At 37.3% G+C, this 26,732-nt stretch overlaps 1 protein-coding gene across 1 annotated transcript in view; it reads right to left on the reverse strand.

Annotated features, from left to right (window-relative positions):
* LOC123505599 (transcription factor GAGA-like) overlaps positions 1-26,732 on the reverse strand; it is a 44,631-nt gene that overhangs the window by 17,290 nt on the left and 609 nt on the right. Inside the window, exons 2-3 of the mRNA XM_045257117.1 lie at positions 25,025-25,115; positions 22,750-22,947 (exon numbers count right to left, since the gene is read on the reverse strand). Of these exons, the coding sequence (XP_045113052.1) occupies positions 22,750-22,947; positions 25,025-25,105 (279 nt within the window). The 5' untranslated portion in view covers positions 25,106-25,115. The remainder of the gene's footprint in view (positions 1-22,749; positions 22,948-25,024; positions 25,116-26,732) is intronic.

The raw sequence follows: 26,732 nt of genomic DNA on the forward strand, positions 1-26,732 counted from the left end.
GAAAAGGACTTGGGAGTGACGATGGTAGAAAACAATCAACCGGTAAGCCATATTGATAGAATTTTCAGACATATAATTTGTTAAGGAATATTGGATTAGCATTTCACTACATGGACAAAGAAAAGATGACAAAATTGATAAGTACTATAATAAGACCAAGATTGGAATATGCAGGAGTTGTGTGGACACCCCATAAAAAGAAACACATAAAGAAGTTGAGGAGACTACAAATAATGGCTACAAGAATGGTTCCAGAATTTGAGAGACTAAAGGATATGGATCTACCAACCCTGGAACAGAGAAGGGAGAGAGGGGATCTGATACAGTTTATAAATTGATTAACAGAATGGATCAAGTGGTTAATGAGAAACTGATCCTGAGAGAAGAATATGACATTCGAAGCACAAGATCGCATAGTTAAAAAACTGAGGAAAGGAACATGTCTGAGAGATGTTAATAAAATTTAGTTTCCTACAAAGATGTGTTGAGACTTGGAACAGTTTGAGTGAGGAAGTGGTGTCAGCAAAGAGTGTGCATAGTTTTAAAGAAAAATTGGATAAGTGTAGATATGGAGACAGGGCCACACAAGCATAATGCCCAGGCCCTGTAAAACTACAACTAGGTAAATATATATACACACACACACACACACACACACACACACACACACACACACACACAGTTTGGCAAGAGTGAAAGAAGAATCAGGAGTATGTACAAGATAGGAAATGAAGACATAAAAACCAGTCATGAAGAAAAAGACCTTGGGGTGACAATTACCAATGACCTATCGCCAGAGAGACATATAAACAAAATAATTGGAGAAGTATTGAACTTATTGAGGAACATAAGAGTGGCGTTCAGATATCTAGATGAAGAAATGATGAAGAAAATAATTACTGCAATGATAAGACCGAGGCTTGAATATGCAACAATACAGTGGGCTCGAACTTAAAGAAACACATAAGGAAACTAGAGAAAGTACAGAGGGCTGCAACAAAATGGTGCCTGACTTAAGAGATTTGACTTATGAAGACAGACTGAAAAGAATGCAACTTCCAACCCTGGAAAACAGAAGAGAAAGGGGAGACCTGATAGCAATATAAAGAGTGATGATTGGCATGGAAAAAATGGATAGGAAGATCTGTGTATGTGGAATGGAAGAATGTCGAGAGGGCATGGGAAAAACTAAAAATGGCCACTTATAGGAGAGATGTGAAAAATATAGCTTCCTCATAGAAGGGTGGAAGCATGGAATAGTTTAGACGTGGAAGTGGTCAACGAAGGAATATTCATGATTTTAAGAAAAAGCTGGACATTAATAGATATGGAGATGGGACAACACGAGCATAGCTCTTTTCCCGTATGTTACAATTAGGTAAATACAATTAGGTAAATACACACACACACACACACACACACACACACACACTCCTCCACGAGAGGAGGTCGTGGAGGAGGCAATAAATTAAGAGTGACTTATACTAACATAGATGGATTGTTATCAAGCATATTGGAAATTTGGGATTATTTGAAAGAGAAAAAGCCAGATGTAATGGGCATCGTTGAAACAAAACTGAAAAAAGAGATCCACGTCAACTTTAAAGAGGAGGATATAATGCCTGGAGGAGGGACAGGACGGATAAAGGGGGAGGAGGAGTGCTAATAATGGTTCGTGATAATATATGTGTGGAGGATGTGCAATATGGTGACGACAAAGTGGAAGTAATGGGAGTAACAATCAGAACAGAAGATTTGAAGAAAAGAAAAATTATAGTTACATATGTTCAACCAAAGACTAATACATGGGGATCAGAAGAACATAAAGATCTGCAAAGAGAGGTGATAAAGAGCCTAGATAACATGATAAGAAGAGATAGAATAATACTCTTAGTTGGAGACTTTAACTGTAAAAAAATAAACTGGAGAGAGATGGAAGTAATGGATAATGCTGGGCAGTGGTGTGAGGAAGTGTTACAGTTGACTATGGTTAATACTATGGACCAGTGGGTGGAGGAGTTAACAAGGTACAGGGGGGGAAGAAGAACCATTGTTGTTTTGACCTAGTTTTCACAAAGAAACCAGAGTCCCCTCCAATCATACAATACCTTGGTCCAATGGGGAAAAGTGATCATGTAACATTAGAGATGCAAATGCAGGAGGAAGATGAGATAAGTTACAGAGAGGACTATAAAGGAGAGATTAAATTATGCAAGAGTGGATTTTGAAAAATAAATTAGTTATTTTGCTGATATTGAGTGGAGTAATATTATATGCAGGAAGACTGTACAAGAGAAATATGACATTCTTACAGATATACAATGAAGGAGTAAAAAACTTTGTTCCTGTTTATAGAGTTCAGAAAAAAATATATGCTTGGTACAATGCTAGATGCATACAAGCAAAAAAGACAAAAGATAAAGTGTGGAAGAAACTCTTAAAGAAGGGAAATGACTATAATAGTCAGCAGTACAAAGATGCTAGAAATGAATATATTAGAGTAAGGAGAGAGGAAGAAAGAAAGTATGAGAAAGATGGAGCAGATAAAAGCAAGGATGAACCCAAACTTTTCTACAAGTTTATAAATGGCAAAACAAAGAATAAGGAAACAATTGAAAAAATAATTAAAGAAGGGAAGACATAAAAAACAGAGAAGGAAATGTATGAAATAATGAATGAGAGCTTCAAAACAGTATTCACTGCAGATGATGATTTCACAGAACCTAATAGGACATTGGATTGCCAAGGATTACAGGAGATTGCAGTGCACAAAGAGGATATTGGAAGATTACTGGATAAGCTGGAAGTCAGAAAAGCAATGGGGCCAGATGGTGTATCAGGCTGGGTGTTAAAAGAATGTAAAGAGCAATTACTGGATCCAATTTGGGAAATAATCAAAAGTTCAATAAATGAAGGGAAAGCTCCACTAGAGTGGAAGAGAGCCAATGTAATACCGAAATGTAAAAGAGTAAATGCAACTGAACCACTAAACTACAGACCAGTGTCACTTACAAGTGTCTTAGGGAATTTATGTGAAATAATTATCAAAGAAAAATGGGTTAAATTTCTAGAGGAGGAGCAAGTCATATCGAACAGACAATTTGGGTTCAGGACAGGGCGGTCATGTGTATCAAACTTATTAAGCTTCTACTCGAGAGTTGTTGCAGGACTTGAAAACAGAGATGGATGGGTAGACACATTATACCTGGACATTAAAAAGGCTTTTGATTAAGTCCCGCACAGAAGAGAACATAGGAGGACTGCGTGGAACCTTGCTTGAATGGACAAGAGATTTTGAAGGATAAGGAAATGAAAACTGTGATTAGAGATACATACTCATCTTGGGGTAAAGTAACTAGTGGAGTGCCACAAGGGTCAGTGTTAGCCCCCATTATGTTTCAAGTTTATGTAAATGACTCACATTGGGATAAACAGTTATATAAATTTATTTGCTAATGATGCAAAGTTGCTAAAAATTATCAAAACCAGAGAGGACTGTCTGCTGTTGCAGGAAGATTTAAACGAAATCTATGAATGGAGCAAGAAGTAGAAATTGGAGTTTAATGCCAAGAAATGCCACATAATGGAACTAGGAAAGAGTAAAAGAAGACCAGTAAGGAACTATTTGATGGGAGAGGAGCAAATAATGAAGACTAGAGAGGAAAAAGATCTTGGAGTGATCATACAAGAAAATCTGAGCACTGATAAACACATAAGCAAAATATTTGGACTATCATATAAGATGTTGACTAATATAAGAGTGGCATTTCATTACATGGATATGATGAAAAAATCATCACAAGCATGATACGCCTAAGGCTGGAATATGCAGCAGTGGAAATTGGAATTTAATGCCAAGAAATGCCACATAATGGAACTAGGAAAGAGTAAGAGAAGACCAGTAAGGAACTATTTGATGGGAGAGGAGCAAATAATGAAGACTAGAGAGGAAAAAGATCTTGGAGTGATCATACAAGAAAATCTGAGCACTGATAAACACATAAGCAAAATATTTGGACTATCATATAAGATGTTGACTAATATAAGAGTGGCATTTCATTACATGGATATGATGAAAAAATCATCACAAGCATGATACGCCCAAGGCTGGAATATGCAGCAGTGGTATGGTCTCCGAACTCTAAAAAGGATATAAGAAAATTGGAAAGAATACAGAAGACTGCTACAAAGATGGTGCCGGAATTAAAGGACCTCACATATGAAGAACGACTGAAGGAAATGGGACTGCCAACCTTACAAGATAGAAGAGAATGTGGAGACCTAATAACAATGTATAAGATAGTAAATGATATTGAAAAGATAGACAAAGAAGACCTGGTGCTGTTGACGAAAGAAGATGGAAGGACAAGAAGACATGAAAAGAAGATCAGGATGAGGCAGAGTGTGAAGGATATTGGAAAATGCAGTTTTCTACACAAAACGGTGGGAAAATGGAATGCATTGGATAATGGAATTGTTACAGCACATAGTGTGCATAACTTTAATGAAAAACTAGATAAATGGAGATATGGAGACAGGACGCTATGAACCCCACTCGAACCCTGTACAATACAACTAGGTAAATACACAAAAAGCTTCTCCTCAAGAGTTATTGCAGGACTTGAAAACAGAGATAGATGGGTGGACACAGTATACCTGGTTATTAAAAAAGCTTTCAATAAAGTCCCTCACGGAAGACTTCTTTGGAAACTAGAGAACATAGGAGGACTGCGAAGAACTTTGCTTGAATGGACAAGAGATTATTTGAAGGATAGAGAAATGAGAACTGTGATCAGAGATACATACTCATCTTAGGGTAAAGTAACCAGTGAAGTGCTACAAAGGTCAGTGTTAGTCCCCATTTTGTTTCAGATTTATGTAAACAACATTCACATTGGGATAAACAGTTACAAAAATTTATTCGCTGATGATGCAAAGCTGCTAAGAGTTATCAAAACCAGAGAAGACTGTCTGCTGTTGCAGGAAGATTTAAACAAGATCTATGAGTGGAGCAGGAAGTGGAAATTAGAGTTTAATGCCAAGAAATATCACATAATGGAACTAGGAAAGAGTAAGAGAAGACCAGTATGGAACTATTTGATGGGAGAACAAATAATAAAGACTAAAGAGGAAAAAGATCTTGGAGTGATCATACAGGAAAATTTGAGCCTGCAAAACACATAAACAAGATATTTGGACTATCATATAAAATGTTGACTAACATAAGAGTGGCATTTCATTACATGGATAAAGATATGATGAAAAAAATCATCACAAGCATGATACGTCCACGGCTAGAATATGCAGCAGTGGTATGGTCTCTGAGCTTTAAAAAAAGGATATAAGAAAATTGGAAAGGATATAGAAGATTGCTACAAAGATGGTGCCAGAATTAAAGAACCTCACATATGAAGAACGACTGAAGAAAATGGGACTGCCAACCTTACAAGACAGAAGAGAACGTGGGGACCTAATAACAATGTACAGGCTTAATGAACATTCACACAACAAAATTTCGCTACAACGAACATTTCCTTTTACTACCATCTGCTCTTATAATGAACACCAAACTCGCATTAACAAAATTTTATCCAGGTAATTTTTTCCAAGTTTGAAAGCCTCGCCATATCAAGCAAGCTGACAGGCTGTTGAATACACCAGTGCCTCTTGTGGACAAAAGTGCACCACTCACTCTCCTACCCTTCCCCACTCTTAGTTCAAAACAATAACAGAGTTCAGCAGCAGCTCGTCTTCCTTCGCTCAACATGCCACCAAAACATCCTGCAACCAGCCCTGCAATGTCACCTAGCATTGCTAAGAAGACCAGGAAGTCTCTTACTCTCAAAGTGAAGCTGGATATTATTCACAGACATGAGAGGCGAGAAAACTAATAGCATTGCTCACCACCATGGCTTGACTCCATCTACTGTCTCTACTATTTTCAAGTCAGCAGACTCTATTAAGAATGCTGATGAGACTGTATCTTCCTTGCAAGCTAAAAGAACCACCTGAACTCGTGATTCTGCAATGGATAAAATGGAAAGCCTTGTGGAAATGTGGTACATAAATTTTGTGTGCGGTACAATGATGCGTACACTTTGTTTACATTCCACAGGTTGCCAGCTGGCGTTTTTCCTGCTCCACTCATCAACATTATAAAGTTACGTACATACATACATTAGTGTACATTTTAATGACTTAGTCTTAAATAAAACTGCTTAAATGTTTAACTTCATAATTTTTACTTTCATTAAACCTTTTACTGTATTATGATGCACTCTAGCTTTGTTTACTCTCATTGGAAGTTCAAGTCAGGGGTCAAACTTGTAATAATTGATTCACTTAACGAAAATTCACGCAACGAAAGTTTTTTTAGGAACGTAATCCATTCATTAAGCAGGGGTTGCCTGTAGTGAGGGAACTAAAAGGACATTAAAAGTTAAAATTAAGATTCTAAGTAATAGTTGAAGAAATACTAGCAAGGACAGGAAAACTGGCTGGGAATACAGAATAAAGAGGGATATGAACCAGGAAGAAAGGCAAAAAGAGAGAACTGAGAAATTAAGTTAAGAAAAAAAAAATGAGAGAAGGACAGAGAACAAGAAGAAATTTTACTAGAGAGTGCTAGACATCAGGTTAAGGAAATGGTATGTCCAGGAGGGGGAAGAGAGACACTAAAAGTTATGTATACAGACATACACAGATTTGTATCAGGAATGCTGGAAATGAGCAACTATATGTTGGAAAAAAGAATTGATGTAGTATGTATAACAGGAATAAGGTCAAGTGAAGACGTCCAATTAAATTTTAAAGAGCAGGAGAGACAGAAGGAGAAAAGCAGGAGAAGTAATGATAATGGCTCAAGAGGATATATATATATATATATATATATATATATATATATATATATATATATATATATATATATATATATATATATATATATACACAGTAAGGTCTCGGTTTACGTCAGAGTTATGTTCCTGAAACATGACGTAAGTCGATTTTGTACGTAACTCAAGTTTCCGTACATTTCAAAGCATATTATCAAATTTTCAACCAATCATTGTTTCTGGTCATTCAGGTAAGTTAAAGGTTATATTGTTATATTATTTACAAGTATGTAGGAATATGAAACACAAGCTTGTTTTTGTTGTTGATTAGGGCCAAGAACGCGAAGGACTGCAGGTTGCAGAGAGGGGTGGACGCCTGAGGCCGCCAGAAGGGTGGGCAGGTCGAATGTTGTGACGCCCAGGGTGGACAGCTGGGAGCGTAGTGCAGTGCGGTGGGAGTAGAAGAGTGGGCAGTGCGGCAGGAAATGCAATAGGAAAGGGCAATAGGGATCAGCAGACAGGCGCAGACGGTGCAAGTCAGCTGCGAGTGTCGTGTGGCCCAGGCGAATGCTCCGGAGTTGTTATTGTTGTGATGGGTGTGCGAGCCCTCAAGGTCGTCAACCTCCCCGTTGTCATGGTAACGGGCTTCCCATTTTCTTCTTCCCTCCTCACACACAGCTGCTGCCTCCTTCTCATGTCTTTTAATTATGTCCTCTTTTCTTGTAGCATAATGGTTTTCCTTTTCTTAGCATCACTGCTGTCACTAAGAAGTTTTCTTTTGGTGCCATTGAGCAAGATACTAAGAACTTGAGTCAGTAAACGCAGAAGTAGGATAACACTCTTGCCAGGAGCGACGGTGTGGTGGAAGTGAGGCAGGGTGTTATTGTATTCAAGTGTGAGGCGGGCGGTGTGCGGGCAACCACCAACAATAACAATAAATCCCGCACTTTACGATTTATAAATTTTCAATCTTTTTAATCTTAAATTGCCTTATAGTGGACTGACGTAACTACGAGTTTGACATAACTCGAGACCGACGTAACCCGGGACTTTACTGTATATATATATATATATATATATATATATATATATATATATATATATATATATATATATATATATATATACAGTAATACTCTGCTTAACGAACGTTCGTCTAACAAATTTCCGGTTTAACGTACTATATAAAGTTAGACCAAAAAGCCCGCATAACGTACAACCACATCCGTTTTAAAGAATTTTCTGGGTTTGAATTTGCTGGGTGAGGGACCGAATGTGGCAGCTTCGCTGTGACTGAGTGGCTCCCAGCCACTGTCTCTAGCACTCCTGGGGCCAGATCCAAGAAGGTGGTTGTTGCTTATGTTGCTACAGACAACCTCCATAGCAACCTCCTGCTCACATACCAACCTTCGTAAAATAGCATCCACAAAGATTCGTTGCTGTTGGCGGGTGGAGATTGGTAGCCCGCCTAAAAGCGTTCATTGGGTGCCAGGAGCTGGATCCAAGAAACATTAACAACGTCAGAGCAACCTCCTGCCGCGAAATGGCATCCATGAACACTTGGAGGGACAGTGACAAGGTTGCTATCAGTTTGCTCTGAGGTTTTTGGGAACACCACCTCTTGAGGTGGTGTTACATATATGCATTCATGTCATAAAACAACATTATTGCTTTTTACAAACCTGCCTCAAAGAAAGGTTTGTTTTAATGCATAGTGAAATCTTACATGAATACCGTAGCAGAGAGAGATCGAGACACAGGCGGAGACTGCGCAACTCAGCCGCTTGTCACCCTTTAGCTTGCATGTTGCACCACGATATTAAATTTATGTTTCACTTCTATTGCCTGTTATACGAATATCATATCTTAGTATTCACATACGCTCATGCCATTAGGATAACCTCGAGTCCGTGGCAGTGAGTGATAGTGAATTACTAATGAAATACCGCGGCATTTCATTAGTAATTCACTATCACTCAGTGCCACGGACTCGAGGTTATCCTCATGGCATGAGCATATATGAATATTAAGATATGATATTCATTATAGCAGGCAATAGAGGAGTGGAAACACAAATCTAATATCGTGATGAAAGACAACACACAGGCTAAAAGGGTGACAAGAAAAAGAAACGGCCGTTTTGCCGCAAGTCTCCGCTTCGTGTGTGGCCGATCTCATCTCTGTTTTATTTTTTGGTATTCCATGTAAGATTTCACTTTATGCATTACAAAACAAACCTTTCTTGGGGGTAAGGTTTGTAAAAAGCTAATAGAAATGTTGTTTTGTGAACATAAATGCATATATAAGACAGTAACACCACCTCAAGAGGTGGTGTTCCCAGCAACCTCAGAGCAACCTCATCACCGTTCCTCCAACCATTCATGGATGCCATTTCGCGGCAAGAGGTTGCTCTGACGTTAAAGAATCTTGGATCCAGCTCCTGGTGCTGGTATATTGGCTGCCTTTGTCTCACTCTCTCCCGCTCCACAGCACGAAGAGGTTGACCTGTATTTCTGTTCCGCTTAACAACGTGTTTTCGCCGCTTAACACGTTACCCGTGTTAGTGCAATACGCTAGACTCTGCCTCACCGCGGCGAACTTTGATCCACTCCTGCACAAATTACAGTGGAGCTATCAGTGAGAGAATTTGTACGTAGCTCCTCTAACTTCCAATGACTCATATGACATCATAAAAGTAGTGGTACACCAGTGGCCCAATACACTGCGAAACGTATATATAATTTTTTTTAACCCATGTGGTATGTTGGGGACCAGCCCAGAACGCATCTCCCCTATTTCCATTATTTCCTATGGGAAAATTACGTCCGCTTAACCAATTCCAATTTTCGCTCTACGAACAGCCTTGACACCCCCTATCCTGTTCGTTAAGCGGAGTGTTGCTGTATATATATATATATATATATATATATATATATATATATATATATATATATATATATATATATAGTCAACCCTCGGCTATCGCGACTTCGGCTCTCAGGTTTTATTGCTATCGCGCACCCATGAAAAGCTGCTAAAATTTCATTATCGCGACCTCAGTTGCCTGCTATCGCGCCCCCGCCATGACGTAATGGAATATCTGAGCACTCATTGGCCAAAACCGCCTTCCGCCAAGATAAATTCGCTATCGCTGCTGTTATAGCGGCTATTTCGGCCAATTGGGCGCAATAGCCGAGGGTTAAGTGTGTGTGTGTATATATATATATATATATATATATATATATATATATATATATATATATATACATGTATATATATGTATATACAGGCAACCCCCTTTAACAAAGGTTCACACAATGGAATTTCGCTACAACGAAGGTTTAATTTTACTACCATCTGCTCATTCAACGAATACCAAACTTGCTTTAAAGAAGTTTTATCCAGGTAATTTTTTTCCAAGTTTGAAAGCCCTGCCGTATCACGCAAGCCATCAAGCTTTTGAATACACTAGCAGCCGTAAATACTAAGGCCTGCCTCAGGAGAAATCCTGGGACACCTGTAGAATCAAGATCAAGATCAAGAGCAAGCCTTTCGTGGACAACACGCACCACTCACTTCCATAAAAGCGTCAGCAGCAGCTCGTCTTCACTTGCTCAACTTCCCACCAAAACTCCTTGCAATGTGGCCTAGCATTCCTAAGAAGACCAGGAAGTCTCTTACTCTCGAAGTGAAGCTGGATATTATTCACAGACACGAGAGACGAGAAAACTATAGCATTGCTGGCCACCATCTTGGCTCCATCTACTGTCTCTACTATTTTCAAGTCAGCAGACTATTAAGAAGGCTGGTGAGACTGTATCTTCCTTGCAAGCTAAGAGAACCACCTGAACTCGTGACTCTACAATGGATAAAATGGAAAGCCTTGTGGAAATGTGGTACATAAGTTTTGTATGCGGTACAATGATGCGCCCTTTGTTTGCATTCCACAGGTTACCAGTTAGTGTCTTTCCCATTTCACTCTCCCTCCCTTCATAAATTTAAGATCATCAACATTATAAAGCTACGTACATTCATACATTAGTGTATATTATAATGACTTAAATTAAATTAACTGCCTAAATGTTAAACTACATAATTTTTACTTTCATTAAGGGGGAAATTCGTTAATTTGGTCAAAAAAATTGAAAAATTGGAAACTTGGTAGTTGGGTTCGTCTCTGGAGAGGGAAGCTATGGCCGAAGTTGCCAGGCGCATAACGCACTGCTTACCTGGTAATGGCGGGTTTAAAGGGCCGCCCTTTAAATACCAAGCGCACGCCTTTTTCTTCTAGTCTTTGTTTTGCTTGTATTTATTTCCTTTTTTGAGCTGTTTTTTTTTTTTTTTTTTGCGTGATGTACTTGTACGACAGTTTAGGATCAGGCAGTGCGGGTGAGGAAGATGCTAAATCCTCAGTACCGATTGATACAGCCTTAGGAAGTGTGCGTGCCTGCAGCCTACCTGTTGATCGTATTTACACGTGTTGAGTCCCCAAATTGTGACAATGCCACGTGTAAGTGGTAAAAGAAAGACTCAGGTTGAAACAGCCCGCCAGAAAGCCTTGAAAAGGTGGAAAAGAGAAGAAAGTGAGGAGCCTGAGACACGTGGTGGTAGTACTGGCGAGGCTTCCACCTCCGCCGCCACCACCCTGCCACTCCCGACCCTCACGTGTCTGCTGCAAGCTACAGGCATAGTCTCCTGCCACCAGAAGAGAGTGAAGTTCACCAAACTAGTGAGGATAGTGCCTTGTTAGTGATATCATTACAAAGACTGCAAACAATTTTCAATTTGGTGAAATGTGAATGTGGCAACGGAATCACCGCAAAAGTGACAAGTTATTTGTTTGATTGTACTATAAATCTTCGTGTGACAAATGTGACAGTGTTGTTCACCATTCAGAACCTATCAGTGATATGTTATATATTCTAATATGATAATAACGGGACCAGGAGCCTGTAAGGCTGACAGGCAAGTGAGAGCTCACCATTCAGAGAGGCTATATAGACGACATTCCCATGATGTAACATGGCCTGAAACTATCTAAACAGCCACTACCAGCCTCCAAACAGTTGTCAAGGGATTATGTAAGTACATATCTGAGTTTGGTACATATTGGAGTGAGTTATGTGGGGTTTTGAAGATGTTCACAGAAAATGCGTTTTCTCGACTTTCAGTTTTCAGCATATATTGTTGAATAACTTTTCAGTAATTGGTCAATTTCAAAACTTTTGCAGCAAAATGATCAACAACCTCATCTTAACAAATGCCAGCATGATAATGCATGAACTCACTCAAATAAATTTACAACAGGCTTATAAACTCAAATTTTTATGAAAAAAAGGTAACAATTTGGCGTGTAATGAAATTTTATAACATAGGTTATGTGTATGCCGATGCTGACATTTATTTGTTGTTATGTATATTATATGTGGTTAAGAGGAAATTGCCACACTGTTATTAGTTTTGATTTTATAATGGTATTTTGAATTATTTTCTTATCGCCGAAAAAATATTTATTGCAAAAAAACTACGCCACATTTCTGTACCAAATTAACACTGAAGATGTACACCATAAACGTACACCTTGTGTATAAATATTATTGAATTCAGTGAAAAAATAGCAATGGGAGAGCCAAAAAACCGATATTGATATCGAGTCATCGAATTTCCACCTTAAACCTTTCACCGTACTATGATGCACTCTCGCTTTGCTTACTCTCAGTGGAAGTTCAAGTCAGGGGTTAAACTTGTTATAATCGGTTTGCTTAAAAAAATTTCGCTTAACGAAGTGTTTTTTTAGGAACGTAACCCTTCGTTAAACGGGGTTGCCTGTATATATATATATATATATATATATATATATATATATATATATATATATATATATATATATATATATATATATATATATATATATATATATATATATATATATATATATATATATATATATATATATATATATATATATATATATATATATATATATATATATATATATATATATATATATATATATATATATATATATATATATATATATATATATATATATATATATATATATATATATATATATATATATATATATATATATACTATATATGGAAGAAATACAATATGGAGGTGGACAGGCAAAGATTTCAAGTATAACAATAATTAGGACCAGTGGGAGGGAAAGGAGGAGGATCACAGTAACATACACTGTATATGCCACCAAAGACTAATACATGCAGGCTGGATGTGCACAAGAAAATGCAAAATGAAGTGATAAAGTGCTTAGACAATTACAGACCAGTGTCACTGACTAATCTTGTGAAAAAGATCTATGAAGTTGTGATCTAAGAAAACAGGTAAAATATCTGGAGGAAAATAAAATCATAAATACTTCCCAATTTGGATTTAAGGAAGGAAGATCGTGTATACAGGTTGAACCTCCTTAATCTGGTATTCTTTCATCCGGCAACACCTATAATCCAGCAAAATTTTTGTGTGCTGGAATTTTTGAAATGGCCGGAGTAATTTGCCGGACCGCCGCTAGGACGCGGCGGCACTGTACTACTGTGTTTTGGAGCCCGGGCATTCTGGGTCAAATATGGATCAGTACCACGCTGCCAGTCATTGCAAGCACCACTTCCCTAGGTGCATAAACATTTTTTCTGTAATATTTGCCCCTAAACATGGCTTCCAAGCGACCAGGAAGTGATAGTGTTGTGTGTGAACCAAAGAAAAATCAGTGCAATAGAAAGTGGACCTATTGAGGAAGCTAGATAAAGGTGTTTCAGTGCGGAGCCTATGCCAACAGTACAACATTGGCTCATCAACCGTCTATGATATAAAAAAGCAGAAGAATCAACTTCTCAAGTTTTACAGTGAGTGTGAGAGCAAGAAGAACATGGAGGTTCCTAGAACACTTAAGGAGGGTAAAAGCAGTGATTTAAGCTTCGGCACGCTGGTAACGTCCCTGTGTCCAGCGAGATGATAATGGCGCAGGCAAACATTTTCCATGCTGAACTTAATTTACAACGTGTTTTTCTATATACTTCTGCATGTATATTTTCATGTACAACTATCATATATCAAAACAATGTTACAGATACACTTGTATAATGCAGGGTAAGTATATAGAGGGTGTTTTGGGGACCACCTATAGTTCGGAATTTTCCATGGTACGGCAAGTCTAAGGTCCGGTGGTTGCTGGATTTGGGAGGTTCAACCTGTAACAAATTTACTTATCAAGTTTCTATACAAGAGTAATAGATGAGGTATAGGGGAGAGATGGATGGGCTGACACAGTGTATTTAGATATTAAAAAGGTTTTTGACAGAGTATTACATAGGACTATAGGAAAGTATCTTAAGCTGGATGAGGAACTAGTTAACAAGAAAAAAAATGAGGACAATGATAAGAGACATCCCATTGAGTTGGAGTACAGTAACTAGTGGTGTACCACAGGGTTCAGTGCTGGCACCAATAATATTTCAAATATATATATAAATGATATACAAGAGGGATTGAGTAGCTACATAAATTTGTTTTCAGACGATACAAAACTATTGAGAGTAATAAAGAACAATGAGGACTGTATGGAATTCCAGAGAGATATTTATGAGATCTGGGAATGGAGCCAGAAGTGGAAATTAGAATTCAATGCCAAGAAATTTCATGTGATGGAAATGGGTAAAAATAATAAAAGACCTACCTGGAAATACAAAATGAAGATATTATAATGAAGGGGAAGGAAGAGAAAGTCCTGGGAGTGGTTATACAAGACACACTGACCCTCAGAAAGATATCTATGATAATACCCAGACTTGCGTATGCAGCAGTGATGTGATCACTACACATGCAAAAGGATATCAAGAAACTACAAAAAATACAAAGGACAGCTACAAAGATAGTGCTATGAACAAAGGACCTTCTCTATGAAGAAAGACTGAAAGAAATAGAACTACCAAATTTGAAGGATAGACAGGAGAGAGGAGATCTAATCACGATGTATAAGATAGTAAACTGCATGGAAAAGATAGACAGACCAGACATGGTGTCACCGACTGACGGTGGAGACAGACAGATGAAAGAAGTCTAAGAAGACCATGAAAAGTCAATGTCAAAGGAACATTAAAAAGTTTAGTTTCCCAAATAGGACAGTGGACATCTGGAACTGCTTGAATGAAGAGATTATAATAGCAGAAAGTGTGTATATATTTGTGGAAAGTTTGATAAAATTAGATATGGAAACAGGTCACTAAGAGCAACTCTCAAACCCTGTAATATACAACTAGATAAATAAACACACACACTCATGCACACACTTGCATGTGCGTGCATACACACGCACACTTGCACATGCACACACACAGATTTATGTAAATGACATTTACAATGGGATAACCAGTTACATAAATTTGTTTGCTGATGATGCAAAGCTAAGAGTTATCAAAACCCAGGAGGACTGTTTGCTGTTACAGGATGATATAAACAATATCTATGAGTGGAGTAAAAAGTGAAAATTGGAGTTCAATGCCAAGAAATGTCACATAATGGAACTAGGAAAGAGCAAAAGAAGACCAGTATGGAACTATTTGATGGGAGAGGAACAAATAATAAAGACTAAAGAGGAAAAAGAACTGGGAGTGATTATACAGGAAAATCTGAATGGCAAAAAACACATAAGCAAGATATTTGGACTATCATATAAAATGTTGACTAATATAAGAGTAGCATTTCAATTCATGGACAAAGATATGAAAAAAAATCATCACAAGCATGATACGTCCAAAGTTGGAATATCCAACTGTGGTGAGGTCTCTGAGCTCTAAAAAAGATATAAGAAGATTAGAATGGATACAGTAGATTGCTACAACGATGGTGCCAAAACTAAAGGACCTAACATATGAAGAACAGCTGAATGAAGTAGGACTATCAACCTTACAAGATAGAAGAGAACGAGATCTAATAACAATGTACAAGATAGTCAATGGCATTGAAAAGATAGACAAGGAAGACCTGGTGCTGGTGGCAGAAGAAGATGGAAGGACATGAGGTCATGTAAAGAAGATCAGGCTGAGGCAGTGTGTAAAGGATATTTAAAAATACAGTTTTCCACATAGAATGGTGGAAAAGTGGAATGCATTGAATAATGAAGTTGTTACAGCACATAATGTGTATAACTTTAAGGAAAAATTGGATAAATGGAGACATGGAGACAGGACAGTATGAGCCCCACTTGAACCCTGTACAATACAACTAGGTAAATACACACGCACACACACACACACACACACACACACACACACACACACACACACACACAGAGTCAGAAAATGGTATGTGGAAAAAAGGAATGCGGAGGAACCCCTAGAGGGAGCAGTGGGTGGACCGTAATGTATACTAATATAGATGGGATACTGTCAAGTAGATTAGAATTACAAGACTGTGATGGTGGAGAAGCCTGATATAGTGTGTTTGACTGAGACAAAATTACATGAAAAAACAAAGGTAAATTTGGATAATAAATATGATATATGGAGAAAGGATAGAGAGTGCAAAGGTGGAGGAGGAGTTATGATTATGACGAAGAAGGAGATAAATGTGGATAAGGTTTGATATGGGAAGAACAACGCAGAAGTGATAAGCATAAGGTTAAAAAGTGATGGAAAAGAATTAATAATCAAGGTGACCTATGTACCTCCTAAAACAAATTCTTGGACATTAAGGAATACGACAATATGATCAAGGATACTTTACAGAGTTTGGAAAGTGTATTAACTGGAAAAAGAAAGGTGATACTAGTAGGAGATTTTAATTGTAAGGAGGTGGATTGGGAAAATCTAGTAAGTGGTGTTGGAGAGGAAGCATGGGAGAGAGATTTCTTAATCTAATGATGGAAAATATGATGGAACAGAGGGTGAAAGAAAATACTAGATATAGAGGAGATGATGAACCGGCTAGACTGGATTTGGTGTTAACACGAGAAGTGTACCTATGTGGGGATATACAATATAAATGTCCATTGGGGAAGAGTGATCATGTGGTTATGGAAATGCAGATGGCAATAACACAGCACAGGAGAGATGAGACATACAGGAGTGGTAGATTGAATTATAGAAAGATGGACACAGAAAATTTGAAAAACTATTTCAGAACATTAGATTGGGAGGAGATGTTACAAAACAGAGAAGTGCCAGGAGTGGTAGATTGAATCATAGAAAGATGGACACAGAAAATTTGAAAACTTATTTCAGAACATTAGATTGTGAGGAGATGTTACAAATCAGAGAAGTGCAAAAAAAAATGAGATTTTTATGAAATATTATAAAGAAGGAGTTATGAAATTTGTACCAAAGTATAAACCGAGAGAGGAAGGAAGAAAGGATTGGTTTAATGCAACTTGTGTTAAGGCTAAAGAAAAGAGAGATGTGGCTTGGAAAAGATGGAAAAGAGCAGGAATATACTAAATAAGGAGAATTATAGAGTGGCAAGAAATGAGTATGTGAGGGTAAGGAGGAGGAAGAAAGAAAATTTGAAAAGATATTGTAGACAAGAGTAAGGAACATCCAAAATTGTTTTACAGGTTCATAAATGGTAAACTTAAAAGAGAGAGTCCATTGAAAGATTAAAAGGAGAGCAAGGGATAGTAGATGACCCTAAGAATATAGCGAATTGCTAAATAATAGGTTTCAACAAGTATTTACTAAAGAAACAATGTTTGTAAAGCCTCAGAATGTAGAAGGAAATGTGCACATGGATGACATTAAGATACCTAAAAGGAGTTATATAAAATGTTGGAGGAACTTAAAGATGATAAAGCGATGGGACCAGATGAAGTTTCAGGAAAATTATTGAAGGAATGTAGAGAAGAATTGATTGATCCATTATATGATATTATAAGGTGCTCATTAGAAACAGGGAAGTACCAGTAGAGTGGAAAAGAGCTGAAGTGGTGCCCATTTATAAGGGAGGCAGTAAGGAAGAGCCTCTTAACTATAGACCTGTGTCTCTAACAAGTGTGGTCGGTAAGATTTGTGAGAGGGTGATAAAGAAATATTGGATACGGTTCCTGGAGGATCATAAGTTATTATCGGATCATCAATTTGGCTTTAGGAAAGGGAGGTCATGTGTAACAAATCTACTGAGCTTTTATTCAAGAGTGGTTGACAAAATACAAGAGAGAGAGGATGGATGGACTGTGTATATTTGGATTTAAAAAAGCTTTTGACAAGGTACCTCACATGAGACTGCTATGGAAATTAGAGATTTATGGAGGACTGAAGGAAAAGTGTTAAAGTGGATGGAAAACTACTTGAGATGGAGGGAGATGAGAACGGTAATAAGGGATGCAAAGTCGGACTGGTTGGTGGTGGAGAGTGGAGTCCCACAAGGTTCAGTGCTGGCACCAATACTTTTCCTTGTCTATATTAATGATATGCCAGAGGGAGTAAACAGTTATATTAATTTGTTTGCGGATGATGCGAAGTTGTGTAGGTGTGTGAAGAGTGAAGAAGATTGTGAAATTTTACAGGCAGATCTGGATAAGATTTGGGAGTGGAGCAAGAGGTGGGAGATGGAATTTAATCTGAGCAAAAGTCATGTGATGGAGATGGGGAAGAGTGGAAGACGGCCAAGAGGGTCATATAAGATGGGTGAAGGAGTAGTGTTGAAAAAGGTGGAAAAGGAAAAGGATTTGGGAGTGATAATACAAGACCATGGGCAGTTTGAGGCTCATATTGACAAGATGTTTGGAGAAACATATAATTTAATTAGAAATATTGGATTAGTCTTCATGATGAAGAAATTAATTAGTACGGTAATTAGACCAAGATTGGAATATGCTGGAGTGGTTTGGTCCCCTTATAAAAAGAAGCATATAAGGAAGTTGGAGAGATTGCAGAGAATGGCAACAAAAATGGTTCCGGAATTGGCAGAAATGACCTATGAGGAGAGATTAAAAGAAATGAATTTGCTTACCTTGGAACAAAGAAGAGAAAGAGGAGATTTAATACAGGTTTATAAACTGTTGAACGGTTTGGATGAAGTGGATAATGAGCAAATGATGTTGAGAGAGGAAAATTTAAATAGAACTACGAGATCGCATAGTAAAAAGATAGCCAAGGGAATATGCTTGAAGGATGTGAAGAAATATAGTTTCCCACAGAGATGTGTGGAGGTGTGGAATAGTTTGAGTGAGGAGGTGGTGTCAGCGAGGAGTGTGCATAGTTTTAAAGGAAAGTTGGATGTGTGTAGATATGGAGACGGGGCCACACGAGTATGATACCCAGGCCCTGTAAAATTACAACTAGGTGAATACACACACACACACACACACACACACACACACACACACACACACACACAGACTTAAGAGATTTGACTTATGAAGACAGACTGAAAAGAATGCAACTTCCAACCCTGGAAAACAGAAGAGAAAGGGGAGACCTGATAGCAATATACAGAGTGATGATTGGCATGGAAAAAATGGATAGGGAAGATCTGTGTATGTGGAATGGAAGAATGTCGAGAGGGCATGGAAAAACTAAAATGGCCACTTATAGGAGAGATGTGAAAAATATAGCTTCCTCATAGAAGGGTGGAAGCATGGAATAGTTTAGACGTGGAAGTGGTCAACGCAAGGAATATTCATGATTTTAAGAAAAAGCTGGACATTAATAGATATGGAGACGGGACAACACGAGCATAGCTCTTTTCCCGTATGTTACAATTAGGTAAATACACACACACAAGCATTAAGAGTCATGTATGCAAACATAGATGGGTTTATATCAGGAATGTTGGAAGTGAGAGATTACATATTGGAAAATGGACCAGATGTGGTATGTATAACAAAAACATAGTTAAGCGAAGACATTCAAGTAAATTTTAAAGAATAGGGATATATAATATCTGGAGGAGAGACAGAAGAGGAAAAGTAAGAGGAGGAGTATTGATAATGGTTCAAGAGAATATATACGTGGAAAGAAGTACAATACAGAGATGGACTGGCAAAGGTTTTAAGTATAACAATTAGGAACAGTGGAAGGAAAAGGAGGAAAATCATAGTTACATATGTGCCAGCAAAGACTAATTTGTACATGAGAACTTGAGGTACACAAGGAAATGCAAAAATGAAGTGCTGAAGTGCTTGAACATTATGCTAAGAACTGACAGAAAGGTACTACTTGTGGGGGATCTACATTGCAAACATGTTGATTGGGAGGAAATGGAATTAAATAGTTATGCTGGAAAAAGAGATCACTTAGTCCTAGAAGTTGAATTGAAGGATCACAAAATTTTGAGATGGGATGAGGGACAAAAACAAGGAAGATTGAATCATGCCAAGACTAATTTTGAAAGATTAAGAAAGTATTTTGGTAGTATAAATTGGAAAGAAACTATGTAAGGTAAGACAGTTCAAGAGAAATCTGAAATCTTCCTAGATAAGTACAATGAGGGGTTAAGGAGGCATGATCCAGTATTCAGAACAAAAGAGAGCAAACACACATGGTATAATGCTACATGCACAAAAGCTAAGAAGAAATAGGATGCTGCTTGGAAGAAATTAAGGAAACAGAGAAATGAAGAGAATAAGAAGCAATATAATGAGGCATGAAATGAATACACTCGACCCTCAAAACAACGGACCTCCCATCAACAGATTTCGGAAACTACGGACAAATTCTGGAGTACGGTTTAATCTACGGACGAATATTAAAATGTGTGCGATTGTCTGTTCCCGGCAAATTATTATCCGGTAGGTGTCGGGTCGGTCGCGCCATCAGCTGTTGGCCGCCATGTTTAATCTTCAGTCCGTGCGTTTTCAACCAACAGCGAACATTGTCCAGTGCTTACCACGGGTTTTTTTTATGCATTTATACCCTTCCCATGAGTGCTTAACCTATCCAAAATGCCTCCTAAACCTAGTAAACCAGTGAAGCATAATCGAAAGGCTCTTCCAGTGGCTGCTAAGCCTGAACTAATAAGAAAATTAGAAAATTTTACATATTTTACGTACATTTTATACAGTTTTTCACATACTTTTGCAAAGAATGGACTTTTGCAATCGTGCATGCATTTGTCCGTTGTTTCGAGGGTCGAGTGTATATTAGAATAAGGCGGGAGAAGAGAAAGTTTGAAAGGGACGTTGTAAAAAAAAAATCTGGAGAGGAATCTAAGCTATTATACAAGAATATACTGTAAATGGAAAACTTACGAGCTGAGACACCATTGCTACGTTCACAAAGGGAAACAGGATATTTATGAAACAATGGAAGAAATGAGCAAACTGATGAATGAGAGCTTTAGATCAGTATTTAATGTACAAGGAGATTTTATAGAACAAAACGACGGAGTGACACAGAAAGGATTATGAAACATTATGGTGCATAAAAAGGAAATTAGTAAATTACTAGAAAAGGTAGATGTAAGAAAAGGAAAGGAGCCAGATGAAGTGTCAGGATGGACACTGAGAGAATGTAGAGAACAATTGGTAGACCCAATTTGGGATGATCAACAGTTCATTAACGTAAGGGAAAGTACCAAGGGAATGGAAAATGGCAAATATATTCCCCAAATTCAAAGAAGGGAAAAGAATCAAGCCCTTGAATTATAAACCTGTGTTACTGACTTCGGAAAGCTCTGTGAAATTGTGATTAAAGAAAAATAGCTGGATTATCTGGAGGAAAATTAAATCACAAATAACTCCCAATTTGGATTTAGAAGAGGAATATAATGTATAACAAATTTACTAAGTTTCTATACACAGGTAATAGATGAGGTAGAAGGGAGAGATGGATGGATGAATACAGTGTAATTAGGTATCAAAAAGGCTTTTGACAGAGTACCATACAGAAGACTCCTTTGGAAAATAGAACATATAGAAGGAGTACAGGAAGTATCTTAAGCTGGACGAGGAACTACTTAACAGGAAGAGAAATGAGGAGTGATAAGAGACACCCAATAAAGTTGGAGCAAAGTAACTAGTGGTGTACCACAGGGGTCAGTGCTGGTACCAATAATGTTTCAAATTCATATTAACGATATACAGGAGAACCTGAGTAGCAATACAAATTTGTTTGATAATGATACAAAACTCTTGAGAGTAATAAGGACCAATGAGGACTGTATTGAATTGCAGAGAGATACTGATAAGATCTGGGAATGGGGCCGGAAGTGGAAATTAGAATTTAATGCCAAAAAACGTCATGTGATGGAAATGGGTAAAAGTAATAGAAGGCTTATGTGGGGTGTACAAAATGAGAGAAGAGGTTATAATGCAAAAGAAGGAAGAGAAAGACCTGGGAGTGATTATACAAGATACCCTGACCCCAGAAAGACACATAATGGGTTATTTGCTTCAACATATAAGACACTAACAAATATCAGGATGGCATTTAACTACATGGACAAGAATATGACAAAAAAGATCATAACAATGATGATGATAAGATCTAGACTTGAATATGTAGCAATAGTGTGGTCAGGAAACTAGAAAGAATCCAAAAGACAACCACAAAGATGGTGCCATAAATAAAGAACCTTTCCTATGATGATAGACTAAAGGAAATGGAACTACAAACTCTGAAGGATAGATGGGAGAGAGGAGATCTAATAACGATGTACAAGTTAGTGAACAGTATGGAAAATACAAGACCTGGTATCACTGGTTGAAGATAGAGATAGATGGAAAAGAAGCCACTCAAAGAAGATAAGGAAAAGTCAATGTTTGAGAAACATTAAAAAGTTTAGTTTTCCACATAGGACAGTAGACATCTGGAACAGCCTGAATGATGAGATTGTAACGCAGAAAGCGTGCAAGAATTTTAGGCAAATTTGGATAAAATTAGATATGGAGACAGGTCACTATGAGTCTTGCTTGAACCCTGTAATATACAACTAGGTAAATACACACAAACATACAAACCTTGACTTCTCCAAGGTACATGTAGCTGAGCAGCAGGTCCATGTGTTGATGAGTTATATCTTTGAGCACAATGACAGGATGTCGACATTGTACCACTTGGAAGATCTGCTCAAAGTAGTCACTGCAAGAGGACATCACCAGTTTATGCACTGGGAAGAATTTGCCCTCACATGCCACCGTGGCATCAGAGTAGGCCTCCTGAAAATTTCAAGTAAAAAAATATTCCTCTCAGTTCAATGCATAAAATTGTCTTTAATTACTAGCTATGAGATTGGCATGAAACAGGTTTACAAATGCATATATTCATTCATAACAGCATCTCCCTTTGCAATAGTTTCACCATTATTTCAAGTCTTTACATTTGCATGAGTTATCCATTGTGTCCTCATGGCAGCCTGCTAAGCTACAGGATTAGATCCAACCTTTCTGTAAAGCTCTTTAAGTCCATTCTTAGATTATTATGAGTTCTGAACCTGCTCTGAAACTTTATCATAATTTAGTCACCCATCTATTTTAAGCATTTCTAGTGCACATCAGGCCACATCTCTAGGAACAGTCAATTAAATTATTATTTTTAACAACTTTGCCTCTACTAAGGAAGAACTGTACTGCATCACTGCCTATTTCACACCATTGCCCACCTCACTCCATACAGAAAACAACCTACTCTCTTGTGATACTGTGACATCACAGTATGCCATACCTCCTGTGGATTGTGGGTAAAACACAGCCCTTCTGGTTGACCAAGCATAACAGCCATCCTAACCTAAAATAATGCGTATAAGATTTATATGTAATGGACTTAATATGGATTCAACAAGACTTGGTGTTTGACACCTCCACATCTGCTGAAATTCTTTGTTCCTTTTGAGTCTTTCCTGTGAAGTTGCTAGACTTCTTGTACTAAATCACAAGTCAGTTTTTTAAGACTTCTATTCTTGGTTAGGTTGAGCCTCTGTTCTGTGACTTTTATGACTGCTTACTTCAAGGAGAAAATTAGGATTATAGGTGATGAATGCATAGTTAATTATCTCACAAAAATCATACTACAAAATGTTCCAGTAATGATGTGCACAAGTTATGTTTCATGCTGTTTCCCTTTTTGAATTTGCATTAACAAAGTGAAACTTGTTGATATTTAAGCAATCTGACCAGATCATATCATTATATCATTAATAAATTTCTGGTGGCTATAAATTACAGTGGTACCTTGAGATACGAGCTGCCTGAGATACAAGTTTTTTTAGATATGAGCTATGATTTGGTCACTTTTTAAATTTGAGATATGAGTCATGCTAGGTGATGTTGCCACTGTAGTCAGTGGCTCAGCGCATCAGTCTAACCTCAGCTGAGCTAGTATCTACGTTTCTCATGGAACTCATGCACTGTGATTGTTCTTTCATAATTTTCACACTATTTACTGATCTTTTTTTGTCTAAAAAAATGCAATCTTAATTTATGGTTAATGTTAATGTGTGAATGGTGCCTGCATTCTTTCCTCCAAGGTAAGAACACTAAATAAACTTTTACTGTTATTTCATATATTTTCATGCATGTATACGTAACTGAAAAGGCAAAAACAAATTTCTTGTATCCTTTCTACTTCCTCCACCGATGCTTATCATGGAGGGAGGGAACAATGTAAACAAATCTCTCTAGCTACAGTGGTACAGCCTCTCTACTCTCTCTCCTACTTAAAACTTCATTTATTCAATGAATAATGTTTACAGGGTCGTCAATGAGCTCTTTTGTGATTATTAGAGCACCCAGTCTTCTGTAGGTGGCTATATTTGTACACTCCAGCTGATCAACAGTCCAAAGGGAGGGTGGGGATGTGGTTTGGTAATGTCCTGTGGAATGCATCCTCTGAGATAAATATACTTTATAAGGGTAGTTTATTTATTTATGTTATCTTTAGTTACGTTTTATTACGTTTCCTTGCAATAATTATAATTTATAAATACCTTTTCTTACCTGAAAACACATAAAAAAAATTAGGCGTGCTCTTTTTGGGGAGGCTGGAACAGATTAACGGCATTTCTAAGCATTCAATGGAAAAAATAGTTTGGAGATACAAGCTTTTTTTGAGATACGAGCTCCATCACAAAACGAATTAAACTTGTACTTCAAGGTACCACTGTATTAATCAATTTTATTCCTATTAATAAAAACAGATAAGTCATGTCTTAATAAACAAACAAATAATATGCTCTGGTTCATTTCTGCATGGTAAAATTAATGTTCAAAGTGCAAAGGAAAGAAACCAGACAATTACCTTTAGTCTAACATTGGAGAGGACATGAAAAAACGTTGTACGATGGTTGTTCCATTTCAGAGATAATATTTCCTCCGTCATTGTTGTTGATCTGAAGGAGAAAAAACTGCATTACAAATGTCAAATAATAAAATGTAGCATAATAAGAGATATTTTGTTTTAACCATACTAAATGATCCAGACAATTTTGTATGTATATTGTTCACAATCATTACCAATTAAATTTTTATAAATTTACATTTTCTGTGGAAAACAGGAACAGCCTAACTGAACAATACATGGCCAGGATAGAAAATACTTTGCCTATATTCCCTCTACATCACATGACTCAAAGGATGAAGCAAGGTGACTGGAAACCCCCTGAACTGTATTAATATTCCCACAACTAAACAAGGCATCATGGGGAAGCTTCAATGAGGTAGAACCTCAGCCTGGCATATACAAAATAGATTACAATACAAATAAAGATAATTTTGACTTCATAACTTTTATCAAGAGCCGATACAACCACATTATGACATAGGAAACAGATACAGATAGCACTGCTTGCCTTCTGTAATTATGGACCATAACTACTGATGAATGGGTCTTGGTGATACTTTGATGCTTCAAGGTCAATATGATGCATGTTTATAGTGAATAGAGGATGACAAGTTTTTCATGTTTGTACCTCAGCAATAGTGATCACAGCATCATTAATGTGATAATGTTCCATGTCACTGTGATACAAAACCAGCACAAAAATATCTTAAATTTCATTATCATATAACATCATGTTTAGTTAAGCATTTTCATTTACATTTTGTGTGAAATTTCAAAAATCATAATTCTTAAAAATAATCCACTGCAAACAGAATTATGTGAATCAATATTCCAAAATCATAAAAATTTGAAATCTGGAACTTGTGGTTTTGAGCATTTTAGATAGCTAAAGGAGTTCCAACTTCATGGAAGTAAAAATTGCAAGGGGAGAAAATCCATTAAGTTGACAGTAATACCCACACTAACTGATGCTTTATACAGCAGACTCAAACTAAGCTTTATATCCTTAAATCATTAGTGTAAATGTGTGTGTGGTTTTACAGGACCTGAGCATTACGATCGTGTGGCCTCCATCTCCATATTTACATTTGTCCAACTTTTCTTTAAAGCTATGCACACTCCTTGCTCTGTGTGTGTGTGTGTGTGTGTGTGTGTGTGTGTGTGTGTGTGTGTGTGTGTGTGCACATAATATTAACATCAACTATGGTAATTATCACAGTTCATATGCTTGTTCATTTCTTGTGTATTTCATTTATAGTATATGCAGTTTAGTTAAAAGGTCACATACTGGTAAATGAGAAATAAAGGAACAATAACTCATAAGATGTTTAAATTTACATAAAAAAAAAAAAAAAATAGATTCCATCTTGTAAGATATTTTCTGACATTTCTGGCCATGGTCAGAAAGCATTGAGTCATGTCATTTCATCAATGAATAGCCACTAGCAAAATATCAAGCAAAACTGGTGACAATTAACATGGCCAATGTATCTGACCGATGAACTGTTAACCAGTCAACATTCTCGGAGAAAAGTTCATGTGAATGTACACTCTAATGATCACAGCAACTACTCAAAAAAAAAAAAAAAAAAAAAAAATGAAAAGACAACCTTTACAAGCTCGCAGCATCTCAAGTCATCCCTAATGGAAAGATGACAGACACAGC

This window comes from Portunus trituberculatus, chromosome 18 (genome assembly GCF_017591435.1).
Source record: "Portunus trituberculatus isolate SZX2019 chromosome 18, ASM1759143v1, whole genome shotgun sequence".
NCBI classification, from domain to species: domain Eukaryota; kingdom Metazoa; phylum Arthropoda; class Malacostraca; order Decapoda; family Portunidae; genus Portunus; species Portunus trituberculatus.